The 15208-nt window shown below is 46.2% G+C and overlaps 5 protein-coding genes across 7 annotated transcripts; 2 read left to right on the forward strand and 3 right to left on the reverse strand.

Moving 5' to 3' along the window:
• The first annotated feature begins 1888 nt into the window (after positions 1–1888).
• LOC6591183 (histidine-rich glycoprotein) lies at positions 1889–3149 on the forward strand. The gene is made up of 3 exons (XM_002015405.2): positions 1889–1972; positions 2220–2281; positions 2782–3149. The coding sequence occupies exons 1-3, from the start codon at positions 1952–1954 to the stop codon at positions 3035–3037; spliced, it is 339 nt and encodes a 112-aa protein (XP_002015441.1). The 5' UTR covers positions 1889–1951; the 3' UTR covers positions 3038–3149.
• Positions 3150–3597: 448 nt separating this feature from the next.
• LOC6591193 (tyrosine-protein phosphatase non-receptor type 23) lies at positions 3598–4436 on the reverse strand. The gene is made up of 2 exons (XM_002015406.2): positions 4317–4436; positions 3598–4249 (listed from the first exon to the last, which is right to left on the reverse strand). The coding sequence occupies exons 1-2, from the start codon at positions 4329–4331 to the stop codon at positions 3758–3760; spliced, it is 507 nt and encodes a 168-aa protein (XP_002015442.1). The 5' UTR covers positions 4332–4436; the 3' UTR covers positions 3598–3757.
• Positions 4437–6363: 1927 nt separating this feature from the next.
• LOC6591194 (endoplasmic reticulum junction formation protein lunapark-B) lies at positions 6364–8260 on the reverse strand. 2 transcript variants are annotated; one of them, XR_003408416.1, is made up of 7 exons: positions 8182–8260; positions 7881–8110; positions 7674–7806; positions 7233–7608; positions 6988–7167; positions 6594–6930; positions 6364–6535 (listed from the first exon to the last, which is right to left on the reverse strand). XR_003408416.1 is itself a non-coding variant. In XM_002015407.2 (6 exons), exons 1-6 carry the CDS (start codon positions 8206–8208, stop codon positions 6680–6682), a joined length of 1197 nt encoding a protein of 398 aa, XP_002015443.1. In that variant the 5' UTR covers positions 8209–8260; the 3' UTR covers positions 6542–6679. The 2 variants fall into 2 exon arrangements, 1 of the variants encoding a protein (XP_002015443.1); XM_002015407.2 differs by lacking the exon at positions 6364–6535 and having other exon boundaries at positions 6542–6930.
• A 1669-nt stretch (positions 8261–9929) lies between these two features.
• Positions 9930–15115, forward strand: LOC6591195 (angiogenic factor with G patch and FHA domains 1). Of its 2 annotated transcripts, none has more exons than XM_026985037.1 (9): positions 9930–10312; positions 10368–10479; positions 12715–12851; positions 13022–13117; positions 13188–13269; positions 13843–14328; positions 14417–14540; positions 14614–14719; positions 14794–15115. In XM_026985037.1, the coding sequence occupies exons 1-9, from the start codon at positions 10115–10117 to the stop codon at positions 14953–14955; spliced, it is 1503 nt and encodes a 500-aa protein (XP_026840838.1). In that variant the 5' UTR covers positions 9930–10114; the 3' UTR covers positions 14956–15115. The 2 variants fall into 2 exon arrangements, with proteins under 2 accessions (XP_026840838.1, XP_026840837.1); XM_026985036.1 differs by lacking the exon at positions 13188–13269 and adding an exon at positions 13332–13737.
• LOC6591196 (hexokinase type 2) lies at positions 10479–11928 on the reverse strand. Its single transcript, XM_002015409.2, has one exon. It carries the CDS (start codon positions 11876–11878, stop codon positions 10514–10516), a length of 1365 nt encoding a protein of 454 aa, XP_002015445.1. The 5' UTR covers positions 11879–11928; the 3' UTR covers positions 10479–10513.
• Positions 15116–15208: the final 93 nt, after the last annotated feature.

The following is a 15208-nucleotide window of genomic DNA, read 5'->3' on the forward strand; positions in this document are numbered from 1 at the left end:
TTGACGCCATTATGAATCTATACATACTTATGTATATTCTTGATCAGCATCAGCGTTTGGCAGTGCATAACATACGCGTATACATATGTAATCTTTAACTATATTCCAAGCTCTTTCCCCAGAAACTAGTTTTGGCCAGCTCTTGTGTTGTAGGATCATAATCGCAGAAAATAGACAGCAACATTTGCTGCAACAGCTGTTTGACCAGCAGGCCACAGCCCCACAATGACCGAGTCCCCCAGTTCCAGTTCCCAGTAGTTCGGGCTCCTCTCCGTAGCATCGGGTGTTCCACTTTCGCAGTTATCCAAAACTCACCCAGCAGGAAGTATTTGCATTCGCCACTCGGGAGGCGTCCACAGAAAGCGAAAGGAAAGTAATCATCCAGAGCAGTACAGCTACCATAGCACAACGAATGCTATAGACACGCACGGGCCAGGGGCGGTAGGGGCCACCGCGTATTTATCACAACAAATATCCATTATGCAATTGGCCATGTCTGAAACTAGCAATTGGCCACAAATGCAGCAACGTCCGAGCGCCGGCTGGGGCAGGATGGGAATGGGAATGGTGGCGCGGTGCGCCCTCAGACGCAGAAAGGCACACTGGCCTACATGTACATACCACCGAGCAGACTCCACTCATGCTCCCAACTTTACCGATTCGCACTCATGCGGAGCAGCGGGGATTGTTAACAGTTTTGTCAACAGAGTTGCAACAGTTGGTTGCAACATGCAGCGTGCAGCGTGCAGCATTCAGCATGCATTAGCTACTTTAATGTTATATCAGGGACAGAATGGGAATCTACGCATCGAACACCTGTTAAAATCATGTGAGGCATTACCGTTAAGTAATTGCCCGAAATGCGTTTTATTGCTAATTTCATTTATCTTATGTGAAGCGCGTCTCGTACGTGTTTCGTGATTTTATAACGTCAATATGTACACACGATGCGACTATATATTGTAAATATGTACATACATACATACATATGTACATATTTACTTGTGTGCTCTTTCTCTCTCCTGTAATTTCCATGCTGACCCATATTACATACATATGTACATGTATGGTATATGCTATTGTAACGTTCAAGGTCGTACTCTCAAGATGTCTTCAACCTGATATGGAAGGGACTGGGATTAGTGTGACAACCTCGATGTGACAATTCGCTGCCGTCTCTCCAACGTTCACTTTTCGATGTTCAGTGCTGATCTCTTCAGAAGGCCGCTAAGTGACCCGTACCGTTCAATAGTGATGTCTGCATATGGCTGTGCTACTTGGTCGTTCACTTGGAATGATTTCCCATCCCTTCCCATCCCATGCAATCCCCTCCTTGCTACTTTTGCTACTTCGGCGCGCGGGCAGAAGGCCTGGCCACATAGTCGCGATTATGAAATTAATGTAATTTGTATCATATTTCACAAAACATCACCGAGCTGCAACTGTAGTACAACATCATTGTCTCTGCCGGCGACAGTCAAAGTTCGATTGTCTGCGTCATCCGAATGCGGCTTCATTGTCGTTTGCCAGCAAGTGAAGCATGGACAGACGACGCGACGTCAGCCCAGCGCGGTCCTAACCCTCGTAAACAGAAGCGGCCAGAAGAGTCAAAAAGATTTGTATGAACGTACATACATATGTACCTCGTACGTACATACATACACACCTATCTGTTAACAGTCGTCCACTTTTGCCGTTGCTGCTGTCTTGCGCATGCGTCCCCGTCACGTTTGTCTTGCGCAGCGCAGTCGCCGCCGCCCGTGGTTCGACTCGGCTCGCTGTGGCTGCGGCTGTGGCGCCTGCATTGGGGGGTACGAGTATAAAACAGATGGGTCGCCAGCCTGTGGTTATCAGTCAGCGGCAGGCATTGACAGTGCTTCGGTTTTCGCATTATACGTTACGTTACTAGTATTTCCAGTGTAGAAGAGCTCGTGATTTCATTTGACCAAATATGTCCGCCCTGAAAGCATTCGTAAGTGTTCAGCAACCAGAGGATGTGATGTGAGAAAGGATCAAGTTCATCAAGTGATTGAAACAAGTGGTTAGATGTGATGAGGTCTAAATACAAAGGACAACTGTGCAGAGGCTCTGTTTTTCATGTTTCAATGATAAAACTCCAGACTGGAAGATCTTTAGATATGAAGATCCGCAAAGAATTCGATTAACTCAGAAAAGTTCCAGTTCAAGCTTCATTCATCCTATTCATGCACCTCTTTCAGATCATGTTCGCCCTATTGTCCGTGGCTTACTGTGCGCCCAGCCCAGGCTTCTTCGGCAAACAGTGAGTATATCAACTAATTATATACGAGTACTCGTACCAGATCCGTAAATAACCAGCACCAGTCGATAAAAATGGTTATTTCCGATTCGTATGTGCTTTTAAACGCTGGCAGTGAGATAGATATGAAATATGCATTCGATTATTGAGCAATCGAACGCTAATGGCACTTCGGCTGATTAGCACCGATACGATCCGATTCACTTTCCGCCGTAGAGGAATTTCCCAGGCTGCGATTGGCACTCAGTTCATTATAATGCGCCCATAATTTGCTGACTTAATTGCTAATTCCGAGCATCGATCGTCGCGGTTGTTGTCTGCTGCCTGCTGCCAAGTGACAATCGACCATTGCTGACTGCGATCGGCAGGGTTCAAGCAACTGAAGTAGAGTTGACAATCTGATTAGCTAATACGCGAAACGACGAGTGCCAATTGCTGATAGTCAAGTCTAGCCTCCCAGCTCTTGGACTGATTTCACTTTCATGTTTCCAATCAATTCGCAGCGAACATCATACGATCCATGTTCCATACAAGGTTCACACGGTTCACCACCATCATGTACAGAAGATTCATGTTCCGGTGGTAAAGCACGTGCCCATTTACAAGGAGGTTCCTGTTCACCACGTACACCACGAGGAGATCCTCCCAGTGCCCGTTCACGTCCATCACGAGGAGGTGCCAGTCCATCATGTCTACGAGGATCATCACGATTACCACAAGGGCTGGAGCTCAGCGCACCATGGACACGGCTGGATCTAGGTCGTCAGCCCCACCAAAACGCTCCACCAAACCAATAAAACCCAGCCCAACCCTCCTGACTGTAAATATTATACAATTCCTAAGTTAATGATTGTAAATAAACTGAATTCGATTGTACGTATACGCTCTGGATTGGATCTCACATCTCCCATTCGCCCACTTCGTACCAGTCCCATGCAAGATTATAATTTGCAGTTGCACTTGACCTTGGGCAGCGTCTAAAGACGGCAATTAAGCCGGAGTTTTGCAAGAACGACTTTCACAAAGCACTCACTCAACCAGCTCCATCTGAGGTCAACCGCCAGCAGGCCAACGCTTGGTCTGCCCAACCAGTACACTACGCGTGTTGTAAGCCAAGGGCGGAGCACGCCACATTCCGGTTGCATGACATAGAGCGGCACTCCGAGCTGATACTCGAAGTTCCTAGTTCCCCACCACACCACTCCCGATATTACAGCAAGATCAGGAATTTGCTCGAGCAAGAGAATGGCCTCAGCATCATTCCACTCACTTCTCACTTTTAGTTGCCTGGCAGAGGAAAACCAGCTCTTAAGCTCTGATTCTTTGACCAACATGCATTTTATTCGGCGCCAACAACAGAATTTCAAATCAATTTTCACTAATTGAGAACATAGGGCGAAGCGTTAGGTTGGGGAAGCTGCGGGGAAGGGAGATAGAAACGATAGGGATAGAATAGAATCTTCATCACCCCAGATTGCTCTAGTGGCAATAGGGGAAGTTGGGGCACTCGTGTGGAGAAACTCCGGCCGGGTAAAGACGCTCTGTCCAGCCTGGCAGCGGAGGAGCCGCCACAGGACCGCCAGCGTGTCCGGCATTCACGTCGCAGTACGGATAGTTGGGGCAGGTCTGGGGATTGACACCAGCGGGATATTTGTCTCCGCCTGCAGCAGGCGCAGGTGCCGAATTCCAAGAGGGCTGTGGTTGTGGCTGCCATTGCGGCTGCGGCTGCCACGTTTGAGGCTGCGGCTGCCACTGGGGTTGCGGCTGCCACGTTTGCGGTTGTTGCTGCCATTGTGGCTGCGGCTGCCATTGATTCTGCGGAGCTCCCCACTGCGATTTGGGGCTGTGCAGTCGCTCGTTATCACAGATTGGGAAGCCGGGGCAGTCCTGCGGGTTCACGCCGGCCGGATACTGCGCTGCAGGTGGATGCTGGGGCTTGGCCAGAGCCAAAGCCAGACAGGAAGCGAACAGCTGAATGAGAGCCGAGATGATTGGTTGCTTCTTGGAAGAGGAGGTCTGGAGGCATGGACCCACTTACCAGCTTGAAGAACATCGGGACGAATGTTTGTGCGAGTGGCGCGAGATTGGCTTTGGCTGGCAGGGAATAATCCTTGACCAAATTGGACTATGAGTCGATAGCTTAAACTTCCAATTAGGTTCTGTTCCTGGTCAGCGCTGCACTGTTGCTGCGGTGAGCAGCCATCAGGCTTATATAGCGGATGCTGGTGCAGGCTAGAACCGAGTCGAGTCTGGTCTCACTCTCAGTCTCAGTCTCTCGGTCTGAATCGGTTTCACTTTCATTGGCGGCTCGTAGCGGCCGTGGCAATTGCTGGGGCTGTGGTTGTTGCTTTTGTAGTTGACTGATCTCGCGCATATTTTACTTGATTGGCCCAACAGATTATTATGAGTCTTTGTTGCAGAGCGCGAACAAATAAATCGAACGGGGCCGGCTGGAGGTACGTACCGCCGAATCGAGAGACGGACATGCATGCAGTATGCAGGTAATGTGCTTAAGCACTCACTGTGCGAACACATACTTGTGCAGACAAACTTCTACGAATAGCATAGATATATTGTATGAAGGAATGGTGTATATATTGCATGTATGTATATAATATATACATACATAGGTATGAATATCGAGTTACAGACATGCCGTCATTAGCAATGAACTAAGCCCCAACTTGCCGTTTGGCCAAAAGAAATCTCTGGGCTGGTTTTGTATTTTGACAACTGCGCGTTGGCGTATGGCCAATTTTCAATTGCCATTTGCCAGTCGCTGTTGTTTCTACTTTTATTACCGGCCCTTGTCTCGCCTCTGCCTATGTTGGGGATCAGTTCGTGAATCACTTTATTCAGAGCTTTTCGGATAGGATCGTGTAAGAGGCCATCGCCTTGGCATGCCACATGCTGCCGACGCCTGCCTGCCTGCCCGGAAGGCAGTGCCAGCAGCCCATGTCATTGGAAACTGGTTTCAGTGCAGCGAACTTGCACTAGATCTTACTTCTCGTTTAATGCATAATACACGTATTCGAGAGGTGGCCTGAGGTTCACTTCTATGCTAGGGTTGGGCGATATGTGGCTATACTCTGGCTATATGATATGAAATTTGCAAGTATGTACATGTCCTGCATATGCGTTGATTTCAATAATGGATTTGAATTCAAGACCTTTTCCCTTACTTGTTCTTCCATCCCTAGTCTTGTTTTCCTTTCGCCTTTGGCAATTCTGTCTTCCATAACCCGTTATTCTGTCGGCGTTGGAACGGATTTCTATTCCACAAACGCATGCGCAGCGCCAGTCCACTCGAACCGCGGAAGTGGAGGTGGAATCAACTTACGCACCAACGCGCGCGGCGACTTCCTGGGCTGGCTACGTCACAGACACAGAGCCGATGCAGAATTCGATGGAAAACTCAATTACATGGCATGAAAACCCCAGTGCCACACAAATTATGAGCTAATCAGGCAGCACCCATTGCCCCAGGTCGCAGCAACACGACACACAAGCACATGTGTGCATGAACATGTTATAAAGACGGACGTGGACAGGCGGACGTGCCCAATTGTTGGCAACAGTGTAACAGATTTAGTTTAATTCTTATAATTTGTGCTTGCCGTCAGCCATTGCCAGGAATTTGCGCGGGCGCGGCACAGCGTAGCCAGTCCAGTCCAGTCTAGTCCCGCAATCGCCGCCTGCCTGTTCTGCTCTACAACTTGTAGGTGGTCGACGCTGGTATGGCTAATGCGTTGTGGTACGTTGCTCCAACGCCAGCCGATCGATCTCGTTAGCCTTGATCAATGGCCCGGAAAAAATAGAATAGAGAAAAATAAAAGCCAGCGAAATTCAAATGGTTGACCGTTCGCAAAGTGCAGTCTTTGTAGCCAGTCTCCAGCGCGGCATAGCCCTGGCTGGACCAAAAGCATCCATGTGTTTGTTCTCGCGCTTGTAAGCTGATATTGGCTGGTGCTGGTGCTAATGCTGCTGCTACTGCTGGGTATATCGCGACTGTTTTCAAGTTTTCCTTTTTTGTCACCCGGCGCGTTTTAAATTATTATGCCATTAGTTGTCGCCTTATTTTTGTCAAGATTTTAATTATCTATTTCCTTCTAAGCTGACAGCTCCAGTGCGAGCTCGGGGTGTGGTGCCAGCCAAATGCATAGGTGGGTGGCGTGGCCGCTTGGTTTATTACCATTAGAGAAAGCGGCTGAAAGGAGCTTTAGATGCGACTTGCAAAAAATGTAGTCAGTTCAATATCTGCAATTTGACATTTTTTTTTCAGGCTAACAGAAGTAAATCTTTCCATTTTTCTTACCAACAAAGTGTTAAATTAGTAAACTATTAAGCAAACAATGTAAAAACTTTGCTCAACTCGCGCCTAAAGCTGATGAGGGCGATCGTTTAGGAGCTTGATGCTTCTTCGGCTTTGCCGTCGCAAGCTCCAGCAGCTTCTTCAGCTTCGGCTTTGCTGTCGACCTCGACCACTCCAGCAGCTTCCTCAGCTACAGCCTCAGTAGTTTCAGTCTCCATTGCTCCTATTTCGGTCACAGTTGCTGCACTTTGGGCACTGGGATTGGCCTCAACATCCTCCTTATCAATGTCATCCGAAGGCTCATCTTGTAACAAAGCCCGGCGCGACAGTTGCTCCTTATCTGAAAGATAAGTGGAAGTGGAAGTGGAAGAAGTGGAAAATGCAATAATTTCGCTACCAGAGTCGTAGTCATCTGATGAATCGCTGCCGGAGCTATCGATGCGATTGTTTGAAGGTGGTGTTTGCTGATTTAGTGAGAGTCGAGGAGCCACTGGTCGCTTCTTGCGCGCTGGGTTCAAAGCATTGCAAAAGGCACAACGAAATGAAGTGAAAACATATTCATCCTCCGGCAGCATACCTATTGGAGGAGCAACACAATTCGACAGTAGAGTGTCGGACGTAACACATCAATTCAATTCTCACCGTTATGGCCATCGCACTCTTTGCAGATCATGCCGTAGCGAATCGGAGTGTCTCCTACAATAAAGTCTACAATACGGTCCACTGCGCTACGTGACCGGTTCTGATCTACCACTGGAAAAGGCGTACGCCGACGCAGTTCCTGCACTGCGCCCACATTCGGAGATGCTGACGTCATCGACTGTGTCGAGCTGTTTAGATTGTTGTTGTTGACGTTGCGGTAGACGCTGCTATACGGAGTCAACAATCTCTGCTGCGTACTGGCTCCTGGCAGTCTTGCTGCAGGTTGTGGCGTTCGTTGAGGCTGCATTGCGGGGGAACGACTAAACGACTGGTTTAACTTCCTGTCCCCGAAGCGTTCCAGGAGATTCACTGCCACCTGTTAAAGAAAAGAACGAATAAGACAAGCAATTGACATCCAGTGGCCATATTGGTCTGCACTACCTTGTAGGTCTCTTTGTCCATGACCTGCTCTAATATCTTTTTCTTCTTCTCCTTCAGCTGGGCTAGCTTATCGCCATTTTTGTTGAGCTTGCGCTGAAAGTACCACGTAAACATCTGCCGCATGAAGACGATGCTAGAGTGCAAAAAATCAGAGATTTGAGTTGGCGCGTCATTTCTGTGATATCATCAAATCACTGCATTACTCACATAACGGGGAACAGGAGCAGCGGTACCAAGTACACGATGCGCTCTTTCCATGTCGGTGGAAAGTAAAAGCAACACCATAATCCAAAACCAACGATGTATGCGCCAATTGTGATTCCTAGAAAGTTCGTGACGAAGCTCCGCTTCCTCTCTTGAGTATTTATCATGTATTTCTCCAGGTCTTTGATCTGTACTTGCAGGGCCTCCAGAACCTCCTCCGTTGATTTTTCCTTCTATAATTAGAATCATGGGCACGTCATATTTTAATATGCATGCAAAAAGTTTGTTTTGCCCAAATACGAACCCGAAATTTCGACAAAACGAATCCCATCTTGGAGTTTTCGATTTTTAACTGGACGTGCTCAAACTTTAAACATTTATTTTTATATTTTGCTATTAAACTGCCCGCCGCCTTGCAATTATTTTTTGTTTGTTGTTGGTAATATTTATGTATAAAATATACGGTCTGACCCTCACAAATATACCGAAAATACGTCACATTTTCAAAATATACCGATACAACATTTTTTTTAGTATTAGTCGAATTTTTCTTTAACTGAGATCATTATTTCTGTTCGGTCCAATATTAGCCAAAAAGTCAGTGGTGCACCAGTGATACCTATACCCTATACCCTATATTATTGCTGCAGTCTATGCAGCCGTTCTCTCTCTCTTCCTTCGCTTTCGCCCTCGTTCTTTCAGAGCCCCGGGCACGGGCAATTCCAGCAGCCTGGACGATTGATCTATCGTAACGAAATATAAATTTTCTACTTTTGAAATCCGCCAAATTTTGATTTCTCGGCCTCCAATCAAGTCCAAATCGTTAAAAAGCTGTGCAGAACACATCATATGCAAGCACAATTTTTTTTTAGTTTTCCCGGGTTTTTTGATTTTTGTTATCCATTTTCGATCAGGTTTTTTGATTTTTGACCATCTGAATGTATGTATTAAAAGAAAATAAATGCTTTGTGACCTGTGAATATACATGTTGTATTGCTAACTTCTGCTTGAAACTAACAGCCTTTCTAGAACCCTATATGTGAGATAATTTCATCTTCTGTAGAGTAAAAAGTACTATGGCACATGTCGGCCAGTAAATAATTTATACTTGTGTGAAAATATGATTCGTCCTTTTTGTAAATTTCCCAACATTAGCTGCCCTGAGCCGCTTGTTCTGACTTTGAAGTTTTTTTAGGATCATGTGGGCTGGCAGGCGCACGCCATGACGAAAAATCCATTTCAAGCTAACTTTCAGCACTGATCGAGTTCATTTTTTAAATGTTATTCAAAAATCATACTGAACTGCAGTAGGGCCTTTTTATTTTCATTTTCCGCTTAAAAAATTTCGCAACAAAAATTTCAAAAATATTTGTATCTGCGTTCTGCGGGCAATATAAGAATATTTTATATGCATATTTTCATATTTTAACACGTTACTAAAATGCCAACATGCCGTTTTTGTTTGTTTGAGCCTTGATCAATCGCTAGACAGGAAAAGTGTTTTTAATCATATTAGTGACCACAGTTGATATACAATTATTAACATTTTTTGTTGCAGCAACATGTTCTTACTTGATCATTCAGCACAAAAGTTGCCTCAACATTCATTTGTATGGACCAGACAGGCAACATTCTGAATACCCTGTGGAAAAGGATTTTATATAATTGCGGAAATGTTTGTCATCCCACGCTCTCATGAATTGACGTGACAACATTGCGATTTTTTTTTTTTTAACTTGTTTGTAAATTTATTCATCAATGGGATAAAACTATGTGGACAGGGCTGGGGGTTTTAGTAAGCCAGTATTATTCAACGGAATATCAAAATTGAGCAATATTAACGATTCTCTCTTAAGTTTTTTTTTGTTTCACCTTTTTTGCTAAAACCTTTTCTTAGGCTAATCCAATAATAGCACGTAGTTTAAATAAACCAGTTAAGTAAAAAATATGTTTATTAATTGGATCAAATTATGTGGGGCTAGCTAGTAATATTCGATGGAATATCAAAAGCGAGGAATATGTATATAGAATGTATATATACGGTATATTTTAAAAATGGAACGGTATATTTTGGTATATTTCTTTGAGTCAGACCGTACATTTTGACATCATCGACGAAATTTATGTTTTGTTTTGCTATAACTTGTTATATCAAGTGCATCAAAATCGAATATTTCTCTGACCTGGCAATTTACACCTTCATAGGAAGCCCCCCAAAAAAATTATAAATACAAAAAATGTCTGTGGCGGCGGAGGCAGCGGCTGGGGAAGATTCTAGTGAAGCTGCTTCAGAGCATGATTTTATACAGTTGAAGAGCATGCAGGATGTGGAGGCCTGCGATCAGCGGCAATTATACCAGTACATTGAAAAACTACATGGAATTATCCGAAAATACGACACTAGGCTTGCGGCCAACAAACAAAAGCTGAAACAAGTAAAAAGTACATTTCATAGTGCATATAGTATGTATTAATAATTATGATTTTCAGACACAGCTGAGCCAGGAGAAGAAACTATCTCATACAGCCCTACAGTCTAGCATCGATTCAGACGAGGAAGAAGTTCCTGGCAAAAGTGAAAAAAAGGAGACTGCCGCAGAATGTAAGTTCCAGGAATGAGCCAATTTTTTATTCTATCACTTCGTTTTACTGGCGACAGCGGCGACAAGAGCCGCACCACGCCCCGAACCATCCTCCGATAGCATAATATCAAACTCCTTGTCCGACTTCACCAGCTTGTGCATTGTATTGCGCATGTAGGCGTCAAATTTAGGATGGTACCTGTACACGGAGCCGTCCATGCCAACAACAACTCTGCGGTCTGAAATTCTGTTGATCAGGCCACTGACGCCAATGGCCACCAAGGTGGCCGCCCGCTTGGACACACACTCGCAGATGTACTTGATTTTCTGGCAGTCTTCGACTGAGGCCTTCTCCAGCCCAAAAAGCTCCGTGATAATAGTTCTTGTTTTCGAAAATTCTGGAAAAGAATCCGACTCAATCTCGGATATGAATCGTGTTTCAAAGACGTCTTCATTTTTTTGCAACGCGGTGGCAAAATGTTCCCGTCGATTGCTTAACTTGAATATGACTTTGCTCTGCATGGCGCGCATCAGTATTAAACGAACTAATCTTCCCAGATACATGCCGGAAGTCATTTTTTCAAATAATTGCTCCGACTTGTTGATTGACGTATCGTCCACCTCGCGGTCATATTCGGTGCGCACAAAATCCAGTTGGCCGCTCTCACCAAAGGCTCCCCACTCTGCATTGACCAGGACGTCTTTCTGGTTTCGTTTGAAGTCCGCGTGCAGAAGATCCACGTTCGCTACGTCTTCGACGTAGCAGGCGTTGCAGCCAGTTCCCACGATAACGCCTATACGACAGTCAGCATTTCGGTGTGCGCAGGACATGAGAGTGCCTGTGGTATCGTTGAGTATGGCCACGACGGCAATTTCCGCATCGCCCCGTCGCTGGATGGCCTCATGCAGCAAACGACCAACGTCTTCGCCTTCCACACCCGGACAGCCAAAGCCCTTTGTCCAGCGCGTCAAAATGGCCTCCTTGAGACCTTTCTGTTCGCAGGGAAACGAAAAGGTGAAACCTAGTGGGAGATGGGAATTTCGCATTTCATGCTTTTCCACAAATCTGGCGAGACAGTCAGCGATGTGATCGAATAACTCGACGCCAGGGCCAACCATCAAATCCTTCGGAACTGCATATATCTGGGACTCCACCATGGCGTCGTGGTGACCTTTGAGGGAAACAAGCAGCACCCGGAAGTTTGTTCCACCCAAGTCCAGCGCGAGATACTTCCCCATCTCGTCGCCCGTCGGCAAGTCTTGCACATAAGTCGGAAAACACTTGGTGTTGGCTAGTGCATGTGTGGACCGCTTCAAGCCCTTTGATATTTCCGCACAGAATCGACTGTACACCTCTTGAACCTGGTAGTCACTCAGCACAAAGGCTTGCATAAGTTCTCGCACCTCCACATCCATCATTTTGATTCGGCTAATCTGGGCTCTGGGTCCAACCGCTTGTCTCGAACGATGAGTAACGACTAACCCACCAGGCGCCTTGACAGCACACCTCGATTCGCACTATTCCCCGATAAGAGTTGCTCACTTTTCGCAATGCAATTCCGTCAGACGTAGACATAACTGCACAATCTGCAGCAGGCGTTTAGTAGCAAATTAAAAACAAAAACACTTAGGTAGCAAGATCAGCTGAATCCGAATTTGAATCTGAATCTGAATCTACAACTGCGCGATGTATGCTAATCGCTCGGACTGGAATACTGTCTATCAATTGCTGGCAATAGCTCCCGATTTGCCGACCTACGTTGCAACAGACTTTATGACGCATATTATTATTCTGCATAATAGGAAACAAGATAGACTTCACCTTCTCTTAAATTTCTGTAAAAAACCAAATGATTTACACATGTGACTGGTCATTGGCTGACCTTATCAACACTCTTTTTGACACTTCATGCTCCTCCACCTGCCTGCACGAGGTTAGGGCTATCCCAGTATGCTTTTCCAAGGAGTAGGTACAATTTTCACGATCCATCCACCCACTGCCGCTATCAACGGGGCCCCAGGCCTGATCATAATCAGGCCGGATCAGGCTTGTTAGTGCCTGAGATTAGCGCTGCTACCCTGAGATCCCATTTTTCCGTTTATTGCAAAGCTGCTTGAAAGTTGCGCAAGTGGACGGATGTGGGGGTGTATACGATTTATGGCCTAGTGGCTATGGGCGATAAGTTAGCTAAGGCGCAGTGTCCCTTGCAATGTGTTGTGACATGGCGTTATAGCGGTTGTTGTGTCATTTTCAGTTTCGGCAACAGACGCCTTCAGCTTTGTGGACGAGATGCGCCAGGCGGCCAAGCATGCGGAGAACCTAAACAACTTCGTGTATGAGCCGACGTCGGGAATGTACTACGATCCGAAGACAGGCTACTACTACAACGCGGTAAATATGCAATAAACAACGAATGTAATCTTTATGACGTCCCGTTCCGCTGCGTTCTGTTGTGTGCAGCAAGTTGTGCTGTGACATTCAGAGGTTATCGCTCTGATGGACCTAAGTAGATCGTGGGCACGAATTTTTTTTAACCCGCTCTTTGTTTCTCTTTCTCCCAGGAGTACGATCTGTACTACGATGGCAACACAGGCTGCTACTACAGCTACGATCACGGCAAAGACTCGTACGAGTTTCATTCGCAGGCTCAGGTGCAGGTGAGCGGGTGTGGACATCCCACTGGCGCCCACATAATTAACCGATGTTCTTCTTCTCCTCGGTGCCCAGCACTTGAACCCCTGCGCATATAGTAGACTTTTAAAGGGTTTTCACAAACTGAGCATAGACCGAATGCGTAGCAATGCATTAGGTAAGAACTAAGACCCAGAACTTTCGATAAAAACGCGGATTTCTTTTCTTCACTGGTTGCAGGCGAACGACGCAGCTAAGCCCGGATCGGAGCCGGCGAGGCACGAGGACGATGAGGATGATGAGGTGGAGTTCGACGAACTCGGAGGCGTCATAACGGACACAGCAACGCTGCAAAAGATTAAAACCGAAAAGCAGAAGCTTAAAGAACGAGCCGAAAAGTCCAAGCGCAGGGCGAAGAAGAAGAAGAACAAGAAGCACAGTAAGAAGAAGAACAAGAAGGAGCGTTGCCGCAAACCGAAAAGGAAACGTCGCAATGCCGATGATAACGGCGACGCCGAAGACGGCGAGCTGTCCGAGTCAAGCGACTCCAGTTCCAGCTCCAACTCCAGCGACAACGATAGCAGCAGTAGCGCCAGTGAAGACGACGGCAGTGTTCCCGTCTTCAAGGCTGCTGGACGCTTTCAAGGTGTTTAAGAGATCCGATCCGCATTTTTATCTCGCCTTCTGTAATGGTCGTTCTACAGACTTTTAATACAATACACCTCTCCCTCTGTTCTCCCAACATGTATAGACATCGCCAAGAAGTATCCGCCCTCGCTGCGCATCATTGTTCAGGAGACAAACGTGGAGGAGTTACTGGTCGGAAGCCTTCATTTGATCACATATAAGGGTGGATCGCTAGGTCGCGAGGGCGAGCATGATGTCATCATACCAGATGTGAACGTGAGCAAGAGTCATTTGGAATTCTACTACGAGGCCAAGTCGGGAATTTATAGATGTCGTGACCTTGGCTCCCGGAATGGCACCGTACTCAATGGCATGCGCATGGCGAGCGATCCGATGGATCTGGTACACGGGAGTGTTGTCACCATTGGACAGACTAAGCTCTTGTGTCATGTGCACGAGGGTAACAGCACGTGCGGACTATGCGAGCCGGGTCTGTTGATAGAGACGCAAGCGCCAGTGTCAGCAACAGCGTTGTCATCAACTGCGACGGTATTGTCTCACAAGGAGCAGCTGAAGAAGCTGCAAAAGAAGTACGGTCTGGAAAATGAGAGTGAGTAGTAGCCGTCGCAACGTAACTAGCTTCGACGTGTGTTTTCTTACCAGGAACGCATTTCCTTTATCCTCTTATCGGTTTATAGAATTTGTTGAAGCTAGTGGCAATGGACAGCAGAAACCAAACTACAATGATCGTGCGGCAACGCGGCGCGTCAACGTGGGAAGCAGTACGGACAAGGAGAAGACAGAGGTGGCGTGTGTGCATACGTAAGTGCCCGAAAGCTCGAAAGTTTCTTGCTCAGTAGTTACCGTTAACGCTTCGTAAAACCTACATTCGCAGGGAGATTGCCAGCTCAAACAAAGGGTTCAAGATGTTGAGCAAGCTTGGGTGGCAGAAGGGCAATACCCTGGGAAAGACCAACGCCAGTGCAGGCTTACTGACACCGGTAAACATGATGTTACAGCCCACATAATGGTCATATAACTAAGTTACCTAATATTTTATGATTTGCTTCGATAGATTAATGTGGTGGCCAACGAGGGAACCAGCGGCTTAGGGAGGGGTGAAACTATCAGCGCTTCCAGGCCCGTGGACAAACGGAAGATGGCCAATTTAAAGATTACCCAGGCTCGCTATCAGCGAGCCAACGACATATTCGAACTGTCCGGCGAGAGCGATTGAAAGGCCTTTACTTTTAAGATGGAAACACATTTAATTAACAATTGCTCAAACATATGCATAGGTATGTGTGGATTATGTGTGCATATACTTATTGATTTGCATTTATGTATGTATATATGTATGTGTATAGTATTAATTAAAAATCTTTCTATACGGTTAAGCTATCAGTCAATTAATTAAATTAGCTTCGATTTAAAAAAAAAGTAGAAAATGGTAATGTTAAATAAATATGACGTCGGTCGGCTACTCGTGT

The sequence above is a fragment of the Drosophila persimilis genome, unplaced genomic scaffold (genome assembly GCF_003286085.1).
Source record: "Drosophila persimilis strain 14011-0111.01,24,50 unplaced genomic scaffold, DperRS2 tig00000002-arrow-pilon, whole genome shotgun sequence".
Taxonomy (NCBI): Eukaryota; Metazoa; Arthropoda; class Insecta; order Diptera; family Drosophilidae; genus Drosophila; species Drosophila persimilis.